The sequence below is a fragment of the Lathamus discolor genome, chromosome 7, assembly GCF_037157495.1.
Source record: "Lathamus discolor isolate bLatDis1 chromosome 7, bLatDis1.hap1, whole genome shotgun sequence".
In the NCBI taxonomy this organism is placed as follows: domain Eukaryota; kingdom Metazoa; phylum Chordata; class Aves; order Psittaciformes; family Psittacidae; genus Lathamus; species Lathamus discolor.
The window spans coordinates 18,493,479-18,521,150 of record NC_088890.1 but is presented as its reverse complement, the minus strand read 5'-3'; the positions used below and the strand labels follow the sequence as shown (position 1 = coordinate 18,521,150).

At 41.9% G+C, this 27,672-nt stretch overlaps 1 protein-coding gene across 3 annotated transcripts in view; it reads right to left on the bottom strand.

Annotated features, from left to right (window-relative positions):
• The window catches only part of PTPRG (protein tyrosine phosphatase receptor type G), a 407,805-nt gene that overhangs the window by 19,411 nt on the left and 360,722 nt on the right, over positions 1-27,672 (bottom strand). For all 3 annotated transcript variants that reach the window (XM_065687094.1, XM_065687095.1, XM_065687096.1), the window contains 2 exons: positions 19,962-20,053; positions 7,569-7,660 (listed from right to left, as the gene is read on the bottom strand). In XM_065687094.1, coding sequence (XP_065543166.1) covers positions 7,569-7,660; positions 19,962-20,053 — 184 coding nt within the window. The remainder of the gene's footprint in view (positions 1-7,568; positions 7,661-19,961; positions 20,054-27,672) is intronic.

Below are 27,672 nucleotides of genomic sequence, written 5' to 3'. Positions count from 1 at the left end.
CTGGAAAGCTGCTATAATGGTGGATTCCTATGTCTGCACACTGCAAATGCATAGCAAAAGGAGTCTGTTCAAGAAATTCCTCCCCTCCCAATGTGCTTCAGTTGTTTTTGTCTTTTAAAAAATCAGTGTGGAACAGTAAAAGGCCATTTTGACTTCAGCCCTCTCCCTTAGTTCAGGACGCAACCGGCACTTCGGTACATTGAAGCTGTCGAACAAGAAAGGGACTGAGAACATCCTCCAACTCCATGTTGTCCACTATCAGTGTTGCATGGACAGATGGGGTTGAGAGCAGAGGGTGGTCATCCACACTTTTACCTTCCCTGGTTCATGACTCCAAATTCTAACAGCAAATTACTAAACCACAGGCTCCCCCTAACAGACAGTAAGGCAGAAGTTAACATTCCTTTGTTATTAAAGCCAAGGTGGTTGTCTTTCATCAATGCACAAAGTGCTGCAAGAAAAGACTAGTTGCAGCCTGTTATTTATGCCTCTGTTCAGAGGATTATTTACCCATTGGCAGAAGAGGGCAGCCTAGTGTTAATAAGTATCACCCTGGAGAAAGTTCCAAAAAGTCACCATCTTAATTATGACATTTTACCGCATTTATGTATATTAATATTTGTTTTCCCAGATTTTTCTATTGCTTATGCAATGAAAACCCTAGGATTTCTAAATCTTACTGGCTAGCGAGTCCTTCATCTGCATTTAAAACATCACCATGACTATATTATTATTACAACCTAAGTTTGCAGGCAGGTCTGATCCTAGGCTGCTCAATGCAGCCTATAAAAACTCCTCTCCCAGTCAGCACAAAACTGCTACTGGCACTTTGGAGTAGGACAGATAGTGTCCATATCACCACATCCACAAACTGTTCTGCTCCAGAGTATTTTCTTTGGCATTCCTTAATCCCACTTAGTCCCTTCCACTGATTTTAATGGCAGCTGGCTAGGACACTGCTGCTTTTCATGTTTAACTTTGCAGAACACATTACTGTTCCAAGATGAATGGATACAGGCTCTTATTCTGTCTTTTCACCTTATCATTGACAACCCAAGAAAGCAAAGTACATGGTTTCAATTGACCGTTAGTTACTGTAAAAAGTGTCCTAGTCTCTGCTATTATGGCTGATTTACCTTTTAATTATATTGTCCATGCTAATGCTAATTGGAATTTGATACACCCAGGTTTAACGACCCATTTTCATTGCCCTTCTGAAACAAGTTACAGATTAGTTTCTTCTAAACTTCAGAGAATTTCCATTTAAGTGTAAAATCAAACTGCACCAGTGTCTTGCTGGCAATATAAGGTTTGAGCAAGAATTTTTGCTACAGTGACTGAGCAGGAACTCGATCTCTTGATTTGGCCTTATGCAGTGCTGCTGTTGTTTCCCATTACTTGAGTTCGATGTCCTAGCAGGGGCTGAACTGTGAAAGCCTATGAATAGCAATGAGGAGGAATCATGAACAAAGAAAGGATCCTAATCTGAAGGACTAAATTAAATGAGATCCATAGCTATGTTTTGATATTACTTTGATATTTTTCAGCACGAAAGCAGCTAGCTCATCCACCCCTAAAATCAGGTTTGATCTATTATTTTTATCCCAAATTAGAGAATTCTGTGGTACTGCTCTTGCTGTTTATCACAGCAGACACGAAGCCAGCATACCAACAGGGACGGCAGACAGCATTTGAAGATATCCCACAGGAACAGCATGGATTTTTTGGGAAATTTAGCACTTGTACAAACTCCGTGACGGTACTCAAGAGAGCGGGGAGCTGGGGACAGCCTGGAAAGAAGGGGAAAACAAACAAACCAAAAGGACTCAACACAGGAATGACAGTATTTAGATAGCTAAAAATTCATGTAAATAAATTAGAGAGGAGAGGATGGTGGAGGAACATTTGCTTGTACTATCCTGCCCTTCACAGCACAGGGAGGTGTCCAACTCTGAATGAACTCTGGCATTGCCTGTGCAGGGCTTCTAGGCAGAAACCTTGGGTATGGCCGCAGTACTAGGGCTAGTAGCAGAAAGCCCAGACAGCTGAACTTCTGTTACTGCTTCTCTTCAACTTTATCTCCTAATCCATGATGCCAGTTTCTTAGGGAAAGTCAAGCCGGGAGATAAGAACTGGAACTCCAGGAAGACCCTCTTCTGCAGCAATCCTTCCTCATCCAGCTTCAGTGTGCTGCTTCCCTTTGGTTTCAGTACAGCAATGCACAGAATACCTCTAATTATGGCAATTTCGGGCCAAGGTTATAAACCATTTCCCAGTGCAGCAATGCCTGCTAGCAGCACGTTTTTGAAATGGCGTCTTTCTGCTGCCAAATTCCTTGGTGTAGATGCAGTTATAAGCATGTGTCTGGTGTAAGCTGTGTCTAATCTATAAGGGATGCCAGTATAACTATACAGCGTTTTTAGTGTCTCAAGAAACGTGTGAAGTGCAGCGTTATCTGTCTTCAATGCAGCCCTCCACTAAAGAATAACATTCTGAGGTCACCGGTCAAAAAGAGCTAGTGACCCCTGCCCCGAGCAGCAGCAACCATGAGGATAATGTTAGCAAATCCCTGCCGTATTGCTGCAGATATGGATTGATGTTATTTTCTTACATTTGAGGACATTTAGAAGAAGGTGCCGCTGGAGTATAAAGATATTTTCAATTTATGTGATGAGGGAGCTAGACAGCCTGCCTCCAAGTTCAGCGAGCCTGTGCAGACTCCAAATTGGCAATGAATCATTACACTCACAAGGCCACAGGCAGGAGAGTCTGCAGAGATTGCACTTACCCCCTCTAATCGTCCCTGCAGCAGCACTGACCAACCCACTCTTAGGAAGGAGGGGAAAGAAAATTGTCCAATCTCAAAAACCCAAACACTGCAGTATAGTCTAGGAATTCAGTTAGCTTTGGGGATGGAGGGTGATTTCCTGGCTTCCTTGGTTCTTTTCTCAGAGCAAAAGGACACAGCTACTCAAAAATCTTACTGTGTTATTCCAGCAACCGGCCAGGGGGAGGGAGTGAAAAGCTTTACTGTGGGAGGTGGCACTTCACACTCTTTTTGATACAAGAATTCGGAGGGCACATGCCCTATATAGTCAGGCTATCAGGGGAACAGAAGATGACAAATGTGACATCAGTTTTTAAAATGAGATCCAGAAGGGATTTCAGGCACTACAGCCCACTAAATCCGACTTCTCTGTGGGGCAAACTGCTAGACGCTGGTAATAAATATCAGAGCTAGTGAATACCTCTAACAGACTGTGGAGAGGTCCCTGAAGATGTCTATAGGTAAGCACAGTCTGGAACAGAACAGTATATTTGGATTTCCAAAATGTTTGTGAAAAGGCTTCTCAAAAAACATTACTTAAAAACCTGGTACGTCTTGGAGCAAAAGGAAAACTCTCCTTGTACAGGAATAGGTTAGAGGTGGGACTCGCGTGCCCAGGAATTCTCAGTGCTCAGATTTCACCAGTGGGACCTTATAGAGACCTAATCTATTCCCAAATGGACTGCAGAGGAGACAAAGTGTGTTTATGATACAAAATTATACAGGATAATTAGAATGAAAGCTGTTTGTGAAGGGAAGCAGAACAATCTCGCAATACTGAGTGGCTGAGTGATAAAACAGCAAATGAAATTCAATGTTGATAAATGCAAAGTGATGTACTTGGGAAAAACAACCCTAACTACACATATATACTGACAGGTTCCCAATTTGCTATTACCATTCAGTGACAAGACCTTGGGGTCACAGCTGATAGTTTTCTGGAGGTGTCAGCTGAGTGTTCAGTAGTTGTTAAAAAACAAATGGGATGTTAGGAAGAAGGAAAGTAATAGAAAACCAAACAGAAAACATCACTGTGCTCCTGCAGAACTCTGCAGTAAACCCACTCATTAAATACTGTGCACAGTTTTGGCCTTCTCATCTTAAAAAAGGATATGGTAAAGGAATAGAAAAAGCTACAAAGGGAACAAGTCATCAATGGTTTCCTGAAACAAACAGATTAAATAGTTTAGACTTCTGCAGATTCAAAAACAGACGGAGGGGGAATGAGAGGGAGGCAGACAGAATCCTGTGAGGCATTTAAGTGAACAGCGATATTATTTTGCAATGATAAAGCTAAGAGGCATCAAGATAAGTTATTAGGCATGAATTAAAAGCAAAAGGAAGTCCGTTCTTGTGGAACAAATTGTAGAATTCATTGCCATGGGATGCTTTGGACATCAGAAGTCTGAAGGGTTCAAGAGCCAATGAGAAATTTATGGTAGAGAGGTCTATCAAAAAGTATTAAGCATACTGATGCCAAGAAAATCTCTGGCTAGACAAGGAGTAGATATAATCTCTGGCTCTGGAAGCCCCTCAATCTCTGTTCAGCCTTGCCACCAAACCCTGCCCCAGTGTTGCCTGTAGAAATGTGGTACCTCACCCTGTATGCCATAGCAAGAGAGTGCTGGAGCTGCCTGATAGCAAGCCAAAACCTCCTTGAACTGTTTTCAGTAGTAGGCTGAACAAACTCCAAGGTAAAATACTAAGTTCCATCAGAAGACCAGCACTGGTGATGCAGGATCATTGCCTTTATTTTAAAAAGCTATTTGCTGTTCAGTATTAAATCGGGCCCTTTATTTCTATATCCGAAATGGAAAATTCACCAGACTCAAAGGAAATCTTAACAATTCTGTTTATACAAGAAAGCCCAGCTATCACCAGACAATAAAGCTGGCTACTTGCACTATGATTACCCAGAGGGAATAAGAATTTGTTTTGGATGTACTTTCCAAAGCAAGATTGGTGAGTTCAAAGTCCTTTATTCCTCTGCACATGAAACACTTCCTAAGCACGTTCACAAAATATTTAGCTGTAATTACAGCTCATTTTAAGAGGATGAGGGAGTATTCACACCATTTACTTTCAAAGGAGTCTTCTTCATGTAAAAAACAACTCGACACAACCCACAACATGCTGCCAAAAACACAGGAAGAGACTCACACCAAAAACTAGCGACGAAGACATGGCGAATGTTTACCTTCCACGCTGGGCAGAGTCTGTGTGTGCCCAGCTTGGTCTCCTCTTTCACAGGTTCCACCATAAACCTCCTGACACAGGAATTTCTGAAAGGATTGTTGATCCTTTTTCCTTAAAACCACCCTGTGCACCGCCTATCTTTGGGAAGACTGATTTATTTGGTAGTATTGATCACGTTTTTTCAGCACCTTCTTGTCATCCCCTTCTCTCTACTTCTAGATATAAAAAGCAGTCTGTATGACTGCAGAACCTAATACCTCATTTCAGAAGTTCCCCGGGCATGACATGGCTCTGGTACTTTCCACCTAAGGCTAGCAGCCCTGTAACACTGGATTTTCTGTTTCATCTGGAATCCTGCTGTTTCTCCATAAAACATTAGCTAAGTCTTCACTGTAGCTGGCAGATACAATTCCAGCACATAGACCATGGCTGGATATGACCGGACATGAGAAGTTACACTGCTAGCTGCTTCCAATGACTACTGCATAAATGTAACCTCAGGGTCCTCTACCCCTCAGCTGCTTTCAGAACTGGTATTCTCATCTCTGAGTCAGTTTAGGCACTTGAGAAACATTTTACCTACAGGCTCTGTGAAAAACCCCAGGTTTCACTCTTCTGTCCTATCACTGTGAACCATAAGGAAGAAAATCAGGCCCACAAGGCATCAGCAGGACCCAACATAAGCAATGAAAGGGAGCTGGATGATTCACCAGACAGGGATTGTCTTGTTCCTGTTCTTCCTCCTTACTCCAGGAGGAGATTTCATTTACTCTTTAGGCAGCCAAGACCTCAGCTGTGGAGAAACACATCTGGAGCAGCTATACTGGCTTCAGAAGACGTGCTCCAAATCTTAAACTAGCACGGAGAATAGAACTTGGCATATGCAGTGCAATCAGAGTTTAACTTCTCCTTAGAAGGGACCTTGTGTCCCCAAAACAGGATTAGCCGGTCAAAGCCATCTCTCCCACTGGCTGCCACAGCATGGCACTTGCAGCAGGGAGCTCCAGAAGGAAAGGAAAAATAAGGCTTTTAGAGCAATGTTTTTCTTTGCTAGAACACGGGCAGAAGGTGTCCAACATTTGTTAATAGCAGTGATTTTGTGACAGCTGAAGCAAAGCCTGCTTAAAGCCAGCCCAAGTTTACAGATGTGTTGCTGATTATTTTGAATAATTAAATGGTGTAAAACCCAGTGGTGACGAATAGCACTGGGGTCGCAATTCATAAATAATTGAGAAGAGTGAGTTGCATTTGATCATCCTGATCAAATTCTACTCTCTGGAGAATAAATGTTTGTCCTGAATACCATCAACATTGTTAAATGCCTCAATATTCCTGCTCAGCCATCCAGCCAGCAGTCAATTGAACTAAATCACTTTAACACCTTCCACATTTGCCTTCCTCATGAATACAAAATGTTTCTAACATACACAATGGTTTTTGAGCATCAGACAAAGCAGCCACTCTTTATAGACAGCAACCAAACAGCAACAATAAATGTTTTAAATGATCCCATTAAAAACAATTCCTGCATACAGTCTTGTCTTTACTGCACTAAGTGAAGAAGCCGTAGATATTAGGCCACCTATTTTGGTTCATTGACTTGTTTGTAAGCGGAGCTGCCTCTCTGATTCACATGCAGCACACAAATGCACCTCCTTTTGCTGGTGGGGAAGCCAGTGGCACAGCTCTGTGCAATTTCCTGCAGTTCCTCCTGCTTCTCAACACTTCCTATGCCTAAAAACTTCCCAGATAATCCTGACATGTGCTTATTAAAGCCTGATTCCGCAGCCCGTTCTCGTGCTGTGATGTTTACTATCCTTGTACAATATGGATCTGGTAACCCAGAGGTGGAAATTGCTTTCACTTCACTGGAATTACCTCCAGTTTATTGCAGATTTATAGGTCAAAATCTGTCCTAAACAGGTAATACAATGCTTACTTTAAAATATTCACACTGGGTAAATACCTGAAGCCTTTCTCCTCGGTTTTGCTGGAAACTGATGACTTTAACAGTAATCTTTCCTGGCTGAACAGAGCATGAACAAGGACTCCAGGAATGGACCCATAGTTTGGGTTTTCATGAAAGACCAAATTCTCCTGCTCTTACTTATAGTAAGCACTATTTTATATCTTTTGGGCTGCTCAGGCAGTGATTTCTCAGTGCGACTAAGAGGAACAAATTCTGGGCCAAAAAGAGTAAAACAAGCTCCAGATTGTAAGAAAAACTTGGATTTACAAACAACTGCTTGTATCTTCAATGTCATACCTGGGGGATTGCAGTCAGTTTTTCCTATCTAATAAAAACTTAGGAGGGTCTCCCCTTAAAGGCACTGAATCTGCAGTGCTTAGAAAGCATCTGTAAATGTCCAGCTTCAGACTGCTCATACCTGGTGGCAAATTGATATTTCCCTATTTCTTCTGATACATCTGAGCACTGCATTCACCTGACATGACAGCATCACACAGATGTCTCACGGTCCGTAACTGTTAATACATAATTAACTTTAGGAAAACAACACTTCATTAGTGGATCATTAAATCGTACCTCAAAGTCTTCTGAGAACCCATGCTGGTTATTAGAATACAGCTCACTGATGTGTTTAACGAACTGCTTGACTGGAATTGCTTCCATATCATCTGTAGAAAGAAAGACATATTTAGAGTTGCTATTTGTCTCATACAGAAGACTTCAGGAGAGAAAAAAGCCTTTATTCAGTATCACTTAGATCCGAGCTCCCAGGGGCAGAGCTAGTTCAATATGCAGTAATAAGAAATCTTGATGAATCTGGACAATTTTGAGGTAAACTCTTTATATTATATTCCTAATTTTAAGCACTGCAATTATGAATACTGAAAGTCTGTTCCCTGGGATGCTAATTTACAAAGTTGAATTGAAATTCAAGGATCATTTAGTTCTTGTTTGCAGTTTGAAAATGGGATGTGGATGGGATGAAGAGGTCTCCTCTCCTTCCACATTGTATAAAAAGAAGAGAGACAAAATATCAAAGTACAGTTGACAATTGCCCCAAGCAAGTTTTCAGCAGGCTGAGCAGACACACAAGCTTTTCTCCTGGAAGTTATTAACGTCTCCCTTTTTACACAACAATGGAGAATCCAAATGGACTTAAACTTACTCTTAGAAAAGAACAGGCAACACAGCACCCACACTGATTTGAGTTCTCTCTCATGCCAGACACTATTCATAATATTGAATATGTATGTATTCCACTGGACCATTTGTTCTTGCTCAGCACAGTGCAAATATACCAAATATACCAATAAATCACCCACAGACAGTTTCTTTAAAAGAGAAAGCCAAAGGCTTGAATTGAATTAAAGACAAACAAGACTGTTCTGAGCACCTGGGACTCTGGACAGATTCTAATGAAGCTGGGGTGCAGGATGGCTGCCTTATTCCTCTCTCAGAAAAGGCCTAGATGTTGTTATAACCACCACTGCAGTTAGAAACGCTGTGCTTGCCAAGATTCAGTAGTTCATATTTTCAGTCTGGCATTCAGAAAACATAAATTGCTATACAACTGTGATCACTTTCAGCATGTGAAATAATCTACTGCCTGATGGCTACTGTTGTCTGATTGCATGATTTTATGGCAGTACTCTGGTATTTATATATTCCATTTAATATTCTTCTGAAGATTGCATCCAGTTTATGTTTACTTCCAGTAATTCAGTGGTGTATTTTTGCTCCCATTTTGCAGCCATATGGTTTGGTGCTACAGCTGCATTATAATCTGGATTCTTTTCCTTTTAAACATCTACATTATGATAGAAAAAATCCAAATATTTCTACAGATACTTAGCAAAATTTAACGATAAATAAATAGATGTGACATTTACTGTATTCAGAGTGAAAGATCTTTGGCAGCTAAAACCTCTAAGCTGTCACATATGCTTTTCTTAGCAAAGGGTATGAAGATCTGTATGTGTAAATGAGGTTCTACTTTGGCAAGAATTTTATAGATCCCTGACAATCTGATTTCTTTCCAGCTGATGGCAGTTAATATTGACCATGTCATTACTTCTCAACTCTTGTTTTATCAGGTAATGCTCTAAGATGGCTTTTTGCATCCATTGACGTTTTCAGATTTCAATCAGAACTCTCTTCTATTTTATATGCAAGAGCCAATTGTTCAAGATATGTTTGCAATCTGATCACCTCCCGGTATAGTAATGCTACTTTAATTAACCACATGCTCATTCACTCAATAAATACAGAATTCAAAACATTTGACAAGTGTATGCTCATCTTAGCAAAAAGCTGCAGCGTGCAGAAATGCTGGCACTTTAAGATATTTAATGGTAACATTTTGCTATATAATATTGAAAACGTCATCATCTTACAACAACATTCAGATTAATATTTTTGCAGCCAAGACACTTGAATGGAATGATTTATAGGAAGAGCAGTCAATTGCAGGAGCCTGTAAAACAATCTTTCCCTTCCTGAAAAGTAACCCATACACAGTAGCTTTCCTTGTGCTGTGACAGCAATTTCATACACTCTCAGAAGCAAAGTTCCATAGCCATCATTTGTGGTTTTTCCTTGAGTAGTCCAACTCAACTGAGACCACCCCAGATCAAGGATTCACTGCAGCAGACCACTATTGTCAATTCAATTTTGCAGAAGGCAGATTTTAATTTTAATTGTGATCTGTGAGCCAAAAAATACATTAGAGATAACGTGCTCTCCGGTCCATTGAATTCCCACCAATTTCAAGGATGGGTCTGCCCCAGAGATCCATGGCAAAATATGGTTAGTTTTCTTTTTATCATCATCACTGCATGGTGGCAGTATGTCTCCACCTTTACAGCTAGTGTTAACTCCCTTCTCTGTTTTTCACTATCCTTTATTGTTTCTCCTCCCTTTTTCCTCTTCTGCATTTTCACTTCTGATTCCCTCCACAAGCCTTAACCCAACGCAGTTTCTTACTCTATTTGATAACATGGGCAACAATTAAACATTAAATAAATTAAATAGGAAATACTGTTGTCATATGAGCTCACTGGGAGCTTGATGCTGCTGAAGCTGCCCACAAACTCAGGAAAACCACACTGGAGCAAATGTAATTATTTCATATTAGGAAGATTAAAATCAGAACCGTTAAATTAGAAACTCAAAAGGAAGGCTTACGATTTTGAGCTTTCTCTGGGATAACGTGGTCCTACTGACCGTGCAAAATCTGGCAGCTACTGTACAGAAGCCAGGCAGAGGCCACCTACTGAGGGATACCCAGCTCAGGGGGGACAAGCGTGCTGCAGACAGGTAGGATGTGGCTGCTTCCCACCTATCCCCTCTTAGCAGCCACAAATAAGTACATGTATGTAAGGTATACTCCGCTATACTAACCAACGAAACAGAAAAGTGTTCCAAGTAATTTGGGCCTCTAACTCCAAAATATCCCCCAGGAACACAAATAACATTAGCTGGGGCATATGCATGCTTAGCCACAGGCAGCTGCCAGACCTCTGGTAAAATACGTTCTAATATACTCACTCAGCACTCCCCAGTGGTATCTGCTCTGAGGTTATCTGAAGACGGCTGTGACCAACAGACATAGCTAGACGCACAGAATATGCTTTTCCTTGCACTATTGTCAGTCCTAAGGCTTTGGTTAAGCCTTCTTGCCATCTTAAGACAAATAGACTTCAACAACTATAATTCTTTTAGTCGATGGAAGAGATTAATGGAATCCTATAATAGCTAATTAGGAGCTCATAGTCGTTCTGAGCATATTCCCTTTTGCACCATATACTTTTTCCCATCTAGAAGCTGAAGTGACATTTGATATTGTCAGTATGATCCTCACATTTTGCAAGACTTACACATTATTCAAAGAGAAGAGGGAAATGTTTTAATAACATACCCTCACCTCTAACACTGTAGATATAATTACAGTTCTGTCTAGCTTGGGTTTAGCCATCTGTGTTATTAGTGTCAATAAAGCAATTCTGGATTTATGTCACCTCAAAATATGAGCTGAATCTGGCACCACAGTAACATACTAACCCTTTGTGTTATGCAGAGAAAGAAGTAATCTCAGATAGACAGGGGCATAAGTCTCCAGAACTTTAATATAATCATATATATATTTATTATTATAAATAAGTTGTAATAATATTCTTTATAATCAGACACTACTGAAGCTGAGAGGTGGGGACTAGGTTTAATTACTATGCTAGCTATTTAACGCTTTGGTGCAGTTCTCATCTTCATTTGCTAGTCCCAGACAAGGGCCAGAGAGGGGTATCAAAACCATAGAACCAGAGGGCCACAATGCAGGTCATTTCCTGCCACAAAGAGAGCATGGCAAGAAGAAAAGCTTTGTTTAAAAAAACAATTGTAGAGGAAAAACCTTCACTTGCACCTCCTTTGTTAAGAAATGGCAGTTGACAATGCAGAATACTTAGTACATTCTTTAAGAAGACAGCCACTTTCAAAGGAAACCCAAAGTGTATAAAAGCAATCAAGTTTGAACAGGGTTATATTTAAAGTTTGGATAATTAGTAATCCTACCAGGAAGGATTTCCCCATATCTCTCACTTAATAAGCTGCATTTGTAATGTTAAAGCAATAGGGGCCAATTTCGAAAGAAAAATAGCATATTGTATAAGAGATGGCGTTTCCACCTAATAAGATCTCAGATTCATTTTGATTCATTTACAGCCTGAGAGCTCACTGGATAGTTCAGTGGCACTGGATTGGAATAGATGGTTTTGGGTGAGGAATTAATCCAGAAGGTCAAAACCAAAGTGCTTCCTCATATTATCTTTGTCTAGTTTGGAGTTTAGCGGTTTCTCAAGTCCAGATGTTTGACACACATGAAGAAGTCTTGGTAAGCAAATTCTCACGTCTTTCATTCGTTGTAAATGCTTTCTGTTTTTCAGCTATTATCTTACCCAGTCACTAAACCCAACATACTTCTTGTATCTTACACCTTACTTTTAATGTGAAAGCTCATCCCATTTGTTTGTTAGTGATTGCACTTCAGTCTCTCATTTGCAAAGACACCTGGATTCATGTGCCATAGCCATCACGTGGCTTGGCCCATCTGCTCCAACAGCAGCCGCTTACTGCACTGCTCAGCAATCCTACACCATCCCTTGTGCCTCAGAAGCACCTCCATCAATTCTCAGTGTGCACTTCACAGCTGGCTTCAGCCAAAGGACGAGGGGTTTCTCCCACTCCCTTCTCCCTGCCTGCGGGGCTGAGCAGTGAACTGAATCAGCCTGCTGATCTAGCTGATGAGTGTAAGAAAGGATTAATTGATTTGTGGGGAAGGGAAAGAAAAATTAGTTGTCATTGTGGGGTAGATGGGTTGATTCTACTCATTAGCATGAAGAACAGTGAAGTGACAGGGACACTGCCCTTTCTGAAGGCAGCACAAACCTGACCTGGCTCATGACAGGCATGAAACCAGCGACACTGTTAGTCACATTAACCATGGAGAATCCACTCTCAGCATACTCTCAGTTTTCATCTTCTGCCAAAAAAGTTTTCCAATTGGAAAGAAATATCTACCAGTAGGATCATAGTAGGCCTGGATTTGGCCTCTTAACTCACTGAAAAATAACAGATCTGAGACACGATTTCTGCAAGCAGCTGGAATACCTAGCATCAATATTCAGGATGCTATTACTTAAAACAAGAGTCTAATAGCCATTAGGTACAATATGGATCAGAGTGAAGGCTGCAGAGCTACAGCAAAAGCCTGGCTTCACATGCAGCACTGCAGCAGAAATAACCACGTGGAGTGTGATCCCAACAGCTTAATTTCCATAACGAGCAATGGGGCACAGATTTAAACAGGATCTATGCAGCTGTACCACACCACACGAGAATGCACACAACACACACTACTAAATGGGGATATGTAAAGCCTAAATAGGTCTGTATTTGGTCAGTCTCTAGAGCAGTGGCTGACCATAAAGAATACGGCAAGGATTAATAGCATACCCTTAAGTAAAATTCTGCCCCAGTAAAAGTTATTGACAAACTCCTATCAATTCCACTAAGATCAGGTGTCCACCTCTACAAAGAAGCTTAGACAAAACCCTCTAAACGTACAGATAGAGCATATACTCCAAAGTGCACACGCTTACAGGGACCACAAACTTCACCACATGCAGCTCAACTTTTGGCACTGACTGAACCTTAAACGTTTGAGCAGTCAACTCCACAGCCATATGCTGCCCTAAAGTGACGCAAGTACTGGACTCCACGAGCAATTCCACACGTAAAGGAGGGTGGTGCCCAGCTTTCTTCGAACTGTTTTAGATTTAATGCATTTGAATTAGACACAGTTTTACAGTCAGAGCCTTTAATTCTGCAGTGGACTGGCTTTGCTTGATTAACTATTTAAAATAATGCAACTGAAGCCATTGTATTTCATTTGGAGTAATTAATTTTCCTGACTTGCTGTATAAAAAACTGCCAGAAATACAGGAATAGTTTTATTTGTATAACATGAGTTATCAATTAATTTGTGATAAAGCACAGTCATTAAAAAACCCTTAATATTGAGAATGTGTCTGCTTTCTGTGGAATAGAAATGTTCTGCATTAATACTAAATAGGCAATACAGCAGGTTTCATTCTAGGAGATCAGACTACCTCCTGAAGCCCTTTAAGGCTGACATCCTCTTGAAGTCACTGACCTCAGTAATTAGGATAAATTGTGAATTAAAATAAATAATAAATTACTAAGAGTTGATTATTGGGGACAGTATTCCCCGTTAATGCTCACGCTACTGCAATAGCATGCTTAGGTTAGATATAAGGAAGAAGTTCTCTACTGTGAGGGTGGTGAGACACTGGCACAGAGTGCCCAATGAAGGGATAAGTGCGCCATCCCTGGCAGTGTTCAAGCCCTGGGTGACATGGTTTTGTGTGAGATGTCCCTGCCCATGGCAGGGGGTTGGAACTTGATGATCTTAAGGTCCTTTCCAGCCCAAACCGTTCTGTGATTCTATGAAGTACTGCTTTTAATACAAAACACCTTTCAAAGCGAAAAGGCATAGAAAAAAACTTTGAATACATTTGAAAGTCCTGGATAGGTGGGTGTGTTGAAAGAAAACCACAGAAGTTCTTTCAGCAAGGTAATTGCTATCTATTTGTTCTAATCAAGTCAAATGAACACAAGGGCACGTTTGCGATAACGGACAGACACACGAAAAAGAAGAATATGAAAAATCACCTGTGTAATATTGTAGCTACATTCATCTCTCTCGCTTCAAGATTTAATCTACTACAATGCTATTAGCCATGTGTCAGTCAGGAATATGAAGATGTTAATGATAAAATTTTCCATGTGTCAAAATAAGAGCTCAGTTTAAATCTGCTTGTACAAATCTTAGATTAGGTTATCATTAATTATAAATGTAACAGCAATACACTTCTTCCCTTTAAGCAAAAAGCCAATTCCAGTCCAAGAGGATGAAATAATATGAACTTCCCTTTAGCACAGACATTAAACACGATCTTGTTTGGTACTGCCTGCTAAGGAACACAGTTTTAATCATCTCACACATTCCCATCCTCAGGTCTCCGTAATGCCATCAGTTACGTACATGCCTTACATTTAAGCCTGTGGAGGTTCAACTCCAGGGCTCTGCACTCCAGTGTGACAGCTCTCAGAAAAGGATCTATGCACATTTCACACGGCCACCATGAAAACATGGGTTAGGGTGATTTAGCCAACTCCCGAAGCCTCCACTACAAGTACCATGTTTAGATATACCATAAATTCCTCAGTGTACTGCAGGAGCAGGGCTGGTAGCAGAGAAAAAGGAAAGTGGATGTTCCCTAAAACACCTTGATATTTTCTTGGCTTCAGAGGACGGCTGTTTGCAATATTGCGTTCATGAATTTAATTGAAGCTGAAGATAGGTACAATTCACAATATGGTGCTGGAACGTAAATCCGCAGGGAGCAGAAAGCAGAAATAAAGTCTTAAGCAGTTGAAGAGCACTACCTCTGTGCTCAGCAAAGAGCTTCGTGCCCTTGAAAGTCCTCAGTTGCAGTTAGCGCTTTTCCCTGTACCTTCCCAGTCTCTAGCACAGAGGATCACTGTGCTCACTACACTCTCCCTGCAGTGGCCACTGATGTGTCCTGGTGCTCTGCTCTTTAGCTCTTGGGATAAGACAGGTTCATCTTAGCAGAAAACAGCACCAAACCTCTGTTGGGAACCTACTTGTCAAATGAGATACCTCTTATTTCAGATCTTAAGAGGAACAGTTTGTTTCAAGGTGGATGCTACCAGGAGATATCAGAAGTCCAGGAGCTGAGCTTGTAAAAGAACACACCAAGTCTAACCATTGGCATTTGTCAGGAAAGGTCCAAGGCAACCACAGTTATTGAGGGAATAAAGAAGGTTTAAACGGTGATGGCTGCACTGGATTCCACACCCTCACATGACTGCATGAGGTGGTCAAGACACCTTTTCATTGCAATGTAACTGGCTACTTCACTGTTTCCTTGGCTCATGCACCCACACTGAGTCATTCTTGAAGAAGCATGAGAGTGTTCCTCCACCAGATTCTGCTTTTAGTTATTTCACATACACTGTTCATGAGCACCAGTACTAGTTAAAAAATGAGTTTACTGCCATTTAACCCTAAAACTGCACACACCGTCATGCAAGAACTGAGAGATGCTCCTCGCTTGCTGTCTCGACACAGCTGAAATGACTGGCATCACATCTGAGACATTTTACTCATACTAAAAATGGTGAAATATGCTAAATGAATTAGCTGCACTGGCCAGCCATTGTGTTCTTTATGATCCATGTTCCTCTGGACTGTGGTCAAGACTATGCTGAGTTTTGAGTTTTGCCATAGGATCAAGCCTCAACTATCTCTGTACTGATCCCATAACAAGTCCTGCTGACATTAGGGCCACATGGTCCATTGTAATGGGTAAGGAACCAGTAAAACCACAGCAGGATCCAGAACAGTGCACCACCCAAGAGCAGGAGAGCTCTAAAACAAAGGGAAAGAGGAGGATCAAAGTGGAATTTGTGCTAGTTCCACTATTTGAGATCATCTAAGTTGCACAGAGGTGCACTTCTGCACTGCTGACATGAAGCAGGTCTCATGAAAAGAAGAAAGGAAAACTGGTAAGGGATGTATTTTGTTTTGCAGTGCTGCAGAACATACAGCTCTGCAGCTAGAATGCTGCTGTTATTCTTACTTACCCAACTCTACCAAAAAGGATCAAGTCCAGAAATGTTTTAACCAGAAACTGACCCAGTTATGGAATAAAAAACCCAAACAGGAATAGGAGCTGGTTTGCTGAAGAAGAGATCTTGCCAAGACCAAATATTACAGTGAAGAGATCCAGGCAAAAATGATGCGGATGTGGCCAAACTTAACTGAGTGTGGAGGCAAAGACAGAAGATCTGGAGAAACAATTTTGTGGAGCTGAATGGCAGGGGAGTTTCAGAAATCTGCCATTGATTACAGATGCATTACTGTCAGGTGCAAGGCTTATGCGAGTTTAGATTTATACCTCAGTTGTAATATCCAGCGGGTGACTCAGTTAATGATATCTCCTTTGTCCTGTGTTTCTCCAGATCAAGCAGTGCAGATAATTATGAATAATGATAGTGATTTGGGTCTCAGAGCAAATTTGCACAGATAAGCACACACCTATGGGTGATGTGCCTTCATGCACAATAATTAAGCACATACACCGTGGGAAGTGAAATAGCAAACGGGTAAAATCAAGGCTTTCCAAGAAGACTTTTTTAGATTCTGGACCTGAAAAGTTGCACTGTATGCCTATTGCAGGTAGCTGGCAGATTGATTTTACAGTTCACAGACCCGAGAAAACAGCAGGTTTGCCTAAACAAGAGCAGAATGTGGTGCAGAAATAAACACAAAAGCTGCTTCTGAGCATGCTGACAAGTCACGGAGCAGAATGGTGGCATGCAGAGACACTAGTGCTGCCTCTGAAACCTCTCGAGCTGCATCAGGATGCGGCTGTTCCTGGCTCCCAAACACATGGCAGAGCCACCCCACACCTAAGCCAGGACCAGCCAGTCCAAACCCACTCAGCTTTCTCCAACCAGCAGCTCACTGTGGGCTGTAGATGGGCACTGGCACCTCTACTAAACGTCTTCAGACATGGTGCTCTAAACTGCCGTCAGGATGGCTGCTTGCTCATAATTGAGAGCAGAAGCTGGTCCACTGAACTGCAGGAAGTAGACGGATGGTCCCACGGGGATCTCTTCAAATTTCTTCTGTAAGGATAGGGTTTCACAACCTAACGAGGTTACTTGGAAAAAGTTGCTTTTGTGAAAATGCCACTTCTATTTTGCTTCTAGGATCAACATGGCAAGTAAGACTTTATCACACCCTCTGGCAGCTCCCAGAGGAAGAGTTCAGAGGCTTATCATTTCATCAGTCACAATCAGTTCACAAGAGAATTTTATCATTTAATGTTTTAAGACACTTCAGTGGGCTGCCTATGTGGGAGCAGCAGCTGACATCAGAGAAGACTGTCATTTAGCAACAGGTATATGGGGGAAAACAGGCCTCTTCTACATCTCCAAACAAGGAAAATGTTTGGGAGAGCTTCAAGATCTTTCCAGGCAGTATCTCCCGCCTTTGGAAAAAGCCAGCATAGCTGGAATTTATCTCTACTAACTTGGAGCCTCATTACAGACTCCCTGTACAAGTAACAGTACACAGAGAGAAGCACTTCCAGATTTGACTTTTGATGGCCTGACCAGCTTTACCGTCAGTGCCAAGATCTTAAAGTTCAGCAGTTTTTTCTCTCTTAAGCCTTTCTGGGCATGATTCTGGTTAAGGCAGCTCCATTTGAGTGTCTGTACGCAGATGTCTAAATGTCCATTATATTCACAAAAATGTTATTAGATTGGGAATTCGAGGACTGGACTCACCTTTGCATCTGACTAAACTAAACCTCTGTCTAAGGCCCAGCTCTTCATGTGCCTTAGAGCTCCTCAGCAGTCTTTGTAGATTTTTAACTACAAAGCTTGAGGTGTCTTGCAGCACTTATTCAGCAGATGCCTTAATCTGCACTGCCTATTATCAGTGGTGAGCATTACCAAGCTTATGCAGACCACAGTGTGCCCTGCAGTGATGGTAGCATCATGTCACCCTCAAAGCTGCTATGGTCCAGCAGCTTGGCTTGCTCTAGTCACGGGAAGATGTCCCCAGAAGGCAATGTTCTTTTCTCAGTCACTTGTCACATGCTGGATCAGCTGCTGGAGAAGCATTAGTGCCTGTGCTGGCCTTATGGGACCTACCACCTGCACAGTTTTAATAGAACTTCTTCAGCCTATCTTACCATTGCGATGAATGGCATCCAGTCTTTAATGGACTGCCTATCAAAACATCCCTGTGAAACAGGAAAGAACCCCTGCCTCAACAACACAGACTGCAGCATGAAAAGATGGAGCTTTCTTCTGGTTTCTTTAAGAAAAACTGTCTCAATTACAGTAAAAAACTATACATTGGCCAAAGACACTTCTCTCTGAAGGCTGAAGTTCCCTCCTCCCACTGTTTCGTGCTTGTGATCCCCTGGGTTTTGACACTGCTCTGCACAGAGTCCAGGTTAAATCCACTCTCCCCTTACTCACAAGTTCTAAGGAGGTATCCCATGGGAGCAGTCAAGGTGGGACCATTAAACTGACTGCCCAAAGCAGCCACAACAGGGAAGTACTCCTGGTTTTAGAGTAGAGCAAACAAGAGTTCTCCAACTCTTTAGGTTATTTTGTGAAAATCCATTGCAGATGGTCTAGGACTAAAACCTCCCATCTCCTGTACCCTATAGGAGGGGAAGAAGAAGGGAAGTGAGGTGGCCAGGATGTGCACCTTAGTCTGTCACAGAGAGAAGGGGAGATGATGGCACGTTTTCTTTTCTTTTCAGTGGCACAGCATCAGACTGCAAGGCAAACTGCCAGATGCTTTCTGTAGGAATGTAATAGCTAACCTTTCATATCAGTTCCCATGGGTACTTTGAAATACTCCTTCTAGAAAGAAGTCACACATGTCTATTGAAGAAAAGCAAGGAAAATATAAGTGGGTTCTCTCACTTTCGTAGGAAGCGTGTTTCTTCTGTGTCTCAGAGATGGGTTTTGGTAAAATGAATCTAATTAGCTGCAGACTGAATCCTAGGCCAATGACACAAATTACACAATATGACAAGGAAACTTCAAACACCTTGAAGGAACAAGCACGAGCATTGACAGGCTGAGGTCAATACAACATTTTGCGTATCTTAACTCTGCCAGGAGAACTGACCCACATCAAACACAGCAGCAGCTGCAAAGGCCACTGTAACGCCAAGCTGTTCTCTGTCACCACAGCTTACAGGGAGCTGGATCCTGCTTTTAATAATTCCCAGGGGAAATGCCTCACGAAGAGAGAATAGCGCTAAACTGTGCTTTCAGCTTCACTCTCGGTATAGCCAAGGTGAGAATTTAACCCATGGTAACCAGATTAATGTCAAATTAACAGATGGCTTTGGACTTTCCACAGGATCCCTGTGTTCTGCTTTGCTCCCTGAGACCCATCAGAAAGCACCTCTGCACACACTGGAAGTGGGGGGCAAGTTCCCCTGTCTCAAAAGAGAGCTGCATATCTCTCATCCACAACCTGCCCTGATGGAGCAGCTGATTATCACGAGCCTAGTGTTCTTAAGAAGTGTTGCTCGTGTTTTTGACATTTTACAAAGGTTACCCTGAAATTGTGTATTAAAATGATGTGGGAGATGTAGAAAAATACATCATTGGCACTCAAAGCCCCATTGCAATGCACCTTGAGTTAAACGAAGCAGTACTGATTCAACAAATTTCTACCAAAACCCCATGATTTGTCACAAATACAATCTTCTTTATGTAATGAAAACAGACTCCAAGCAGCACAAACACAGAAGATTAAGCCTGTCTTACCTGGAATAGGTATAATGGGAATACTTTCATTGGGGACCACACGAGGGGAACTGCTGTCCTCCACATAGAAATGGGCAGTCTGAAAACATTTTCTGCCAAAGGAAAAAGAACAAAAAAGAGATTCAGGGTGTGGAAAGCTGCCCTCTGAGAAAATAGCCAAAAACTTTCTCGTGTGTTTTGCTTCTCCATTTCTGCCCCATCCTTTCAAATATTATATTTTTAAAACATCAATGTGTGAAAACATTTGTGACTTTTGTACAATTACAACCCTAATTCCAGATTTTGGGTGCTCTCATTCATTGACATCTTACAACCACCCATCAGAAATGCCTCTGCATATTATTGCTAAGTACTACTGAATATGAAATTAGTTGCAAAACAGGTTTCAAATACATCATTCAGAAAGAAACTCAGCACACAAGAAACATATTCAGCATACAGTTCAAGCCAAAATACACCTAAAGCACTAGCATTTCCAGGGAAAATACACTTACTGTAGAAGTTTCTGCAATGTAACAACCAACAGACAGTAATACAGCATCTGTAACTGCTGCATGTCATGCTGTTCTGCTATGAAAGTTATCTTTCAAATATTAAGGCTATTTTTTTGTTACCAATAAAGCCATATAACCCTCATCCCATCCTCCTCCTGCAAACTTGTATTACATATGCTGCTACAGTAAAATGCAATAGACACTTAGCTTGGGCCCCAGGACTGATCTCTGAAAAGGCCTATAAAGAACAGCAGAAGTTAAATCCACCTGAGTTTTCCTTTTTACCTGTATTTAATGCAAAGCAGAGAGCACAAGCTGGTCATCACAGAAAAGGTACTGAGCAGAATAACATCAAGGGATCCGAGGAGACTCTGCATGGTGATGTTAACTGAGGCAGGGTTTTCCAACACCAGCGTCACTGCTCATTGCTGACTTAATGAGCTGCTTGAGGCTGGAACTGAATATTTAATGAGTCCTGCTTGGTGTGAGCGGCTATTGTGGCAGGAGAGGGGTCTGCTCTCGGCTGTTGGGGTGCTTCATAATAGCTTCCCATTGCAGAAATATCCCCCTCATTGCAGCCCTTAATGAACTGCTGCTCAATACCTGGGCAAAGTTTTCAGCTTTGCCTTCTGAGCTGTGCCTTTTGACAAGTTACTGGTTCCCTTGCTGGAACATATTTGCATGTAGTGCCTTGTAAGTTTGTGCCTCGCAGTCTGCTTCTCTGTAATTCGGGCATTGTGCTTTCCGTGCAGAGCCCACTTCACTGACTTTGTCAAAGTAATTTGTGCTTCCTTTGTTTTCAAGATCCATATGTGCCAGAGAGCAAAAAAGTCACTGGAAATCAAACCACTACCTTAGGCAAAACCAGAACCTAAAATAACCATTGGTGCTTGCTTCCTATGCATTCGTACTTTCTACTGCACAGTCACAGTGCTTTATAATGCACATGCTATGGCAGCACAAGTACAACTTAAGACAATACTGAAGCAGGAGAGAATGGATTTCACAGCATGGAGTAATTGTCTCGGAGCAGCTTTCTATTTTCAAGACACGATGTCTTGCATTGTACTCAAGTTATTTATAATAGTGAGTATGTTTTTTGTTAAGAAACACCATAAGGTGAATTCACACACGGGGATGCAAGACGTTCAATAGTCTCACAGCATTTAAAAACATCAGTTGAACTCCCCCCCAACCCTTCTTGCTCCCTGTTCTCTATTTTCTCTTCCTTTGGCAGCCTTTATTTTGGACAATACACACCCTGGGGGCACGCAGCGGAATAAATCAGTCACACATAAAGAAGAAACTATGAATATGAAACAGGCAAAATGTTCCTGATTTTGATATATTTGGGGCTCTTTCCCTTGAGTCAATACTACAAAAATCCTTGAACAGCTTCTCCTGGTAATGAAGGCCTTAAGAAGGTGTTTGATGAAAAGACAAGACCTTTACGCAGGGATTTATAGGAAGTGTTTAAGCTGATGATACTGAAGAAGAGCACGTATTTTTTGTTAATTTGTTATTTTATACTGCAAGAGGCTCTGATAGGCTGGCATTATGGTTTTTTATGCAGCCATAAAACAGCTTTTTCTTAATAGCCTCAAAACATGCAATAGTGTTAGATAATGACATTGTGATATTGTAAGGCCCACGATAGCAGTAGCTGAATACCCAGTCTAGCATATCTCTGCAGAGCACAATGCTAGAATAACAATGTTTTAAATGAATATTTCACATAGTAAAGTTTGCTCCAATCATTAATGTCATTAACAATTCTGTATTTTATTCCTGGAAGACTTTCTGTGGCTGTTTTGAAAAGGCAGTCAGTCACCATGGAATTTGACTAAAGGTTTCATCAAGTCACAAACTTCACACTAAAATAGACTCGTTTTATGTATATACATACATAATGCAGCATGTTCACTACTTTACAATAGTGGATATTGGCACGTTAGGTGAAGACTTGCCTCCCAAACGCTTTTTTTACACCCTTGCTCGTAATTGCTGTAAGTATGCTAAGTTTAGCCTGTACAGCTGAGCTCGCTGTGCACTGCCCATCGCATCCCTGTCATGGTAACTCCCTCCATGTCTCAGGGGCTCCCATGACAGCAGAAGGCAGCACTGTTAGGACTATGCAGGCTCTAACTTCAGAGCAGGATAAAGTGGAACAGTCTTTACAAAAGCTTTTACAATGGGTTTTCTAAACTCACTGGATGAATTCTCCTCCAAGTTCTGCTTACTGGGTCTGTGTTCTACTCCTGCATCTCTCCTCTGCGCAGCTCCGGGGGGAGCACACATCTTCAGGCATCAGGCAGATGCCTCCAGGCCCCCAGTTTGGGATAATGTCCTTTTTTCCCCAAGTGAGGAAATGCCCGGGCCCAAGAAGAGCCTTTTGCAAACTCTTGTCTAGTCTGTAGTAATAAATACTGATGGCTGGGATCAAGGCCACTAAAAGGCATTTCGGACAATTTAGTATGTGTCTTCTCCCCCCATTTAGGATGCTCCTTTCTATCCCTTGGCATTTCCCCTACCCATTACCTTTCCCTCGGTATACAAACCCTAAGTGGCAGCAGTTGCTAAGGCTACAAGAGGCTGCAGTAAATCTCTGTGCTATATGGGGTGGGCTGGATAAAAGGATGAGAGCAGAAAATTGCTTATTTTGAGTCACTGGAGAAGCAGCCATGGAGGGAGGTGGGAGTGGATGCAGGGCTAGACAATGTGCAAGTCTACGACTGTTTTCACATGAGAGCTTCAGCCTGTAGCTTTTAACCCTGGTGTGTGTACCTGAGTGCAGGTGTGCCCATTTGCTCAGGAAACCAACGCCATAAGAAGAAGAAAATAACAGATTTGTCTTCTGATGGAAGCAGCCCTTAATGAATGAGCAGCCGGGATTTGTCAATGCCAAAAATGATCATTAAAGTCTTTACAACTGAAACACCGATTTTAGACCGATTCTTGCATTTCTGCAGAACTGGTTGTGGAAAAGCAAATCTCAGCCTTGATTTCACTTCCAGAAGATTTCAGAGAACCCACATCTTTTCTGTGAAATACCAAAGAGTCATCTGTCTCTGAAACACGCCTGTGTGCAGCGAAGCACACCGTTTTCTCTAGCCCCATATGTTTTTTTGGCTCTCTTTCCCTGGGGTACAATAACTGTGTAAGATTGTGGCGATCAGCCACACAGTTGTCACATATGGACCAAAATGCAGAAAGTAAAACGCTGCGAGATTAGCATCTCCCTGGAGAAGGAGCAGAGGCAGGGGCTGGAAAGCAAAGACAACACGAGGGAGAGCATCCCCCTACCCAGAATCTTTTTGCAGAGATACTGGCAGTGATTTATTAAAGCAAACTATCAGGATGCAAAGTCCAGAGCAGCAGCACCTTATTATCAAGCTGAAAGCATAAAAATATGCCAAGAGATGGTCTTGATTAGCTGGGTTAAATGCCTGTTCCATCTCCGCTGAGCAAAATACCAGATTAGCTTCTGTAGAAGAAGAGATGCCTCATGAGATTTTGACACTCAAAACAGGTTTCCTTGGTTATTAGTTAATAAACCCCAAGCAGCTCCTCCTTTATACTCATTGAAAAGCAAGAGGAAGAACCAGATCACATAATGGCCTGAAAGCATGGACGCATTTTATTTTCATGTAGAAGATAGCACCTTTGTGTTTAGTTAATACTGCCTCCAATATAAACACACTGCGCGCACTGCAGTCTATGAGAGTGCTGGGAATAGCTCTGAGGGCAGAGTTTGGCCTTTACTCCTCCACACTCTGTCTAGCAGAGGCAGTATCTCTTGATCTGTCATGACAGGCGAGGGATCTACACTGCTATGGAGGCAGGGAGAGAAGGAGCAAGGGATTATTGAGGAGGGGCAAGTGATTGCCTCCATAGCAGCTAGCTGAAACCACCAGGACAGTGACTGAACAGAGGGAAAATCAAAGCGGAATGCTCTACTTTGTGGGAACACCCAAGAGCTGTGTCCTGCCTCACACGCTGAAGTGACTGGCACATTCATTGCTCCCTTGTTCATTAGGGATCCACTCCTTCTTTTAGGCGTTTCTGCTGGCTGGAGTAGTGTGTATTCCCTCTCCAGGACTAGCCAAATTTATACTGATTTATTTCTGTAACAGCATGTAGGAACTGCAAGCTCCTGGTATCTTGCAACTCATCTCTTCTTGGTCATTACCTCCTAAAGCATGACCAGTCTGGGGGCAGATGGCTTGAAAGGGTCCTGAAGGCCTATTCACTACTGTCAGAGCAGGCAAACCTTGTTCTCTGGCCATCTTTCCTCCAGAAACAGCCTCCCATAGACAGCAACTCTGCAGAATGTCATTTATTAATGAAGAGGCCAATAGTCGCAACAGTCACCTTACTTTCACACACTATCCTTAGCTGGCGGACAGGAGTCAAACCAGGATCTGTAACGGACCTCTACACCAGGCTGCACAGGATATGGCTTAGTCTTTATCAAATGCAACCTGGACACAGACATTCATTCACTGTGCTACTCCATCACAGAGCGGGAGGCGTCTGCAAAATACTCCCAAAGATCCAAAGACAGGAAATGATTCTTTTCACTACCTCTGCACATTCATTCTCAATTTCAATAGAAGAAAAGATGCTCCAGATTCTCGTTGAAGTGTTTTGCATGTTTTCCAGGAGACACAATTAAGACTGGTTTCTGCTGGCACTAAGAATCAGAGTATGTATGCAGTCAAGTGTACTTGTAACACATGGCTCTGCACTTTAAACTAGCTTCACTATTCCTTGGCAAACATTTGTCACTGTCAGAATTGGCAATGACTCCTCAGAAAAGAGCCACAGACTACGGAACAACAGAAGCGCTGCAAATCACGACCATGTCACCAGCAGAGCAGTGGCTGGGAGCCTGGACAACAGCTGTCTGCAGTCTGCACTGCTCTAGCTGGGGTCATCAGTCACTGATTTTTATGAGCAATAAAACTGACTCAAGCGTTAAGAAGAAAAAGAGAAGAGAAAACCACATGAAAAAGCTGGTCTTATGAATATGAATAAGCGACCAGCATGGAGCAGTGATATTACGTGCATTGTATCAGAGGGGCATCTGCATTTACTCTTTTTTTGGCCAGAAAATGGCTTATATTGCCCCAATTTTCTACAATTATTTTCCTTCCCAGGTCTGAAAGCTTAATGATCAGAATTCAAAAGCTGAGTTATAAAAGAACCTATGCTACGTTGGAGCGGTAACGCAGTGAGGGCTGACCGAACCTGAGCTACGGGAGGATATACAAAGCAGGAATGCATGAAAAACAGAGAATAAAGGAAAGCTGAAAAAGGAGGAAAATTTCCCTACAATGATGCTGATTCTCCTGCATATCACTCCTGAAGACAATTCGCCTTCTCCCTCCAAAGCAATTTCTGCCTGTAATCTTTTGAGCAGTGTTAAGTAAGCATCACACAGATATGACACCTGGAAAGGTCTAGATGGTACAGGGTTAGGTTTTCCAGAGTTCACAGTCTGTCAATCCTTTGGCATCCTTTCCCAGACAGAACAGTCGAAAGAAGACTGTCCCTTTCAGGGGACTTCCTCTGGGCAAGCAGAAACACTTTTTCACATTAGTGAGTTGTTGCACACCCACACAGCCAAAAGGATCCTGCAAAAGCAAAAAGGACCCAAATACTAATCACCAGTCCAGCCACACGTCCTTATAAGCACACATTCTGCAGTATCATAGGGAAATAAAAGACAGGAAAAAGGCTGGGAAAAAAAGGTGGACAAAGCTTTGAGACAGTATTTGTGATGATTTGTGATTTGTGAACATGCCACTAGTAAAACTGTCCAACTGAAAAACTAACCTGCCAAACAAGACTAGGGATTTCTGACATAGAAAGACAGCTAATTTAAAATTTATGGCCTAAATTTGCCAGCTGACTACACAACTCTCCACAAATTAAAAACCCTCTTCACCTGATCCCCTGAGATCCCATCCTGCCCCAGAGACTGGACACCCATTTATACATCACGTATAGTACTGAACTCAGACAGCATACTAGAAATAGTCATTCTTAGAAGGTTATTCAAATAATGAAACAGCTAAGAAATAACAACACACCCCAAGATGAGCTGCTTTCAAGCCCTCCCTGCTTCACCAGCTGTGGAACCAGAAAGCGCCCAGGTGGCCAGTGCAGAAATGCACTTAGACAGCTCTTCAGCTGCAAATTCTAAGTGGATAAATCTTAGTTTAACTCAGCACAAACATTTTCCACGCTTCCTTGTCCCATCTTCCTGGTATCCCTGGAGAACAGCAAAGGCAGTGGTGAAACCTTATTTGCAATGACACTTGGCCCCGTAACACTTGGTAGCTAATTACTCTCCTGGTGACCTCTGACAGGGCTAGTAGCATCAGACCTTCCCCTTTGCTTTAATCAATACTCACAACAGCTGTGTTGGATACACTCAGCAATTTTACAGACGACTGAATGGGTTTACTCATAAGTATTTTCTACTGCAAGAGAACAACCTCCCTGGTTATACGCACTCAAAATTTTAATGTCTTCAGGCAAAAATGTGCTAGAGAAACCTATAGGTGGTATCTTGACATGGCTCCAAAATTAGGCATGGTTTTAAAAAACAAAGGGAACCCTGATCTATATATTTTCCTCTCCCTAAGCCAACTATTTAGTTAATGCAACATTCATAACAAAGACTAGAAAATCACAGAGGAAAACAAAGACATGCCTTTTCCAATCAGATGATACCTGAGGCAGTTTCTATAAAATGTGCACTTCCAATGCACTAAACATCATGTAATATTAAAAAGGAGCCTAAAACTTTCTCACAGAAGGAAGCTAAATTTAACTAAGTGAAGAGTTGTTCTGTAATCACAAGAACTGCAGCAATCAATGAAGATTGCCTCTTACTAGAGAGGAGCTTTTAGTAGCACCTTTAAGAACTCAAAATCGGGCATACTTGATATTATCATTTCAGGACATGAATTCCCTTTGGGATGAACCTCAGGAAAGGAAAGAAGAAAAACAGGGTGGCACACTGGCAGGTTAAAATACAGGGATTTTAAAATGCAAATTGCAATTAATCTGGATTGAAATCGTGTTACAAGGAAACCAATACAGGGATGATCCCACCCAAAACACGACAGCAGAAACTGGGTCTCTCTTTAGAACATTCATCTAAATATGTATAATTACTCCCATCTAATTACTCTCAAAATTGAAGA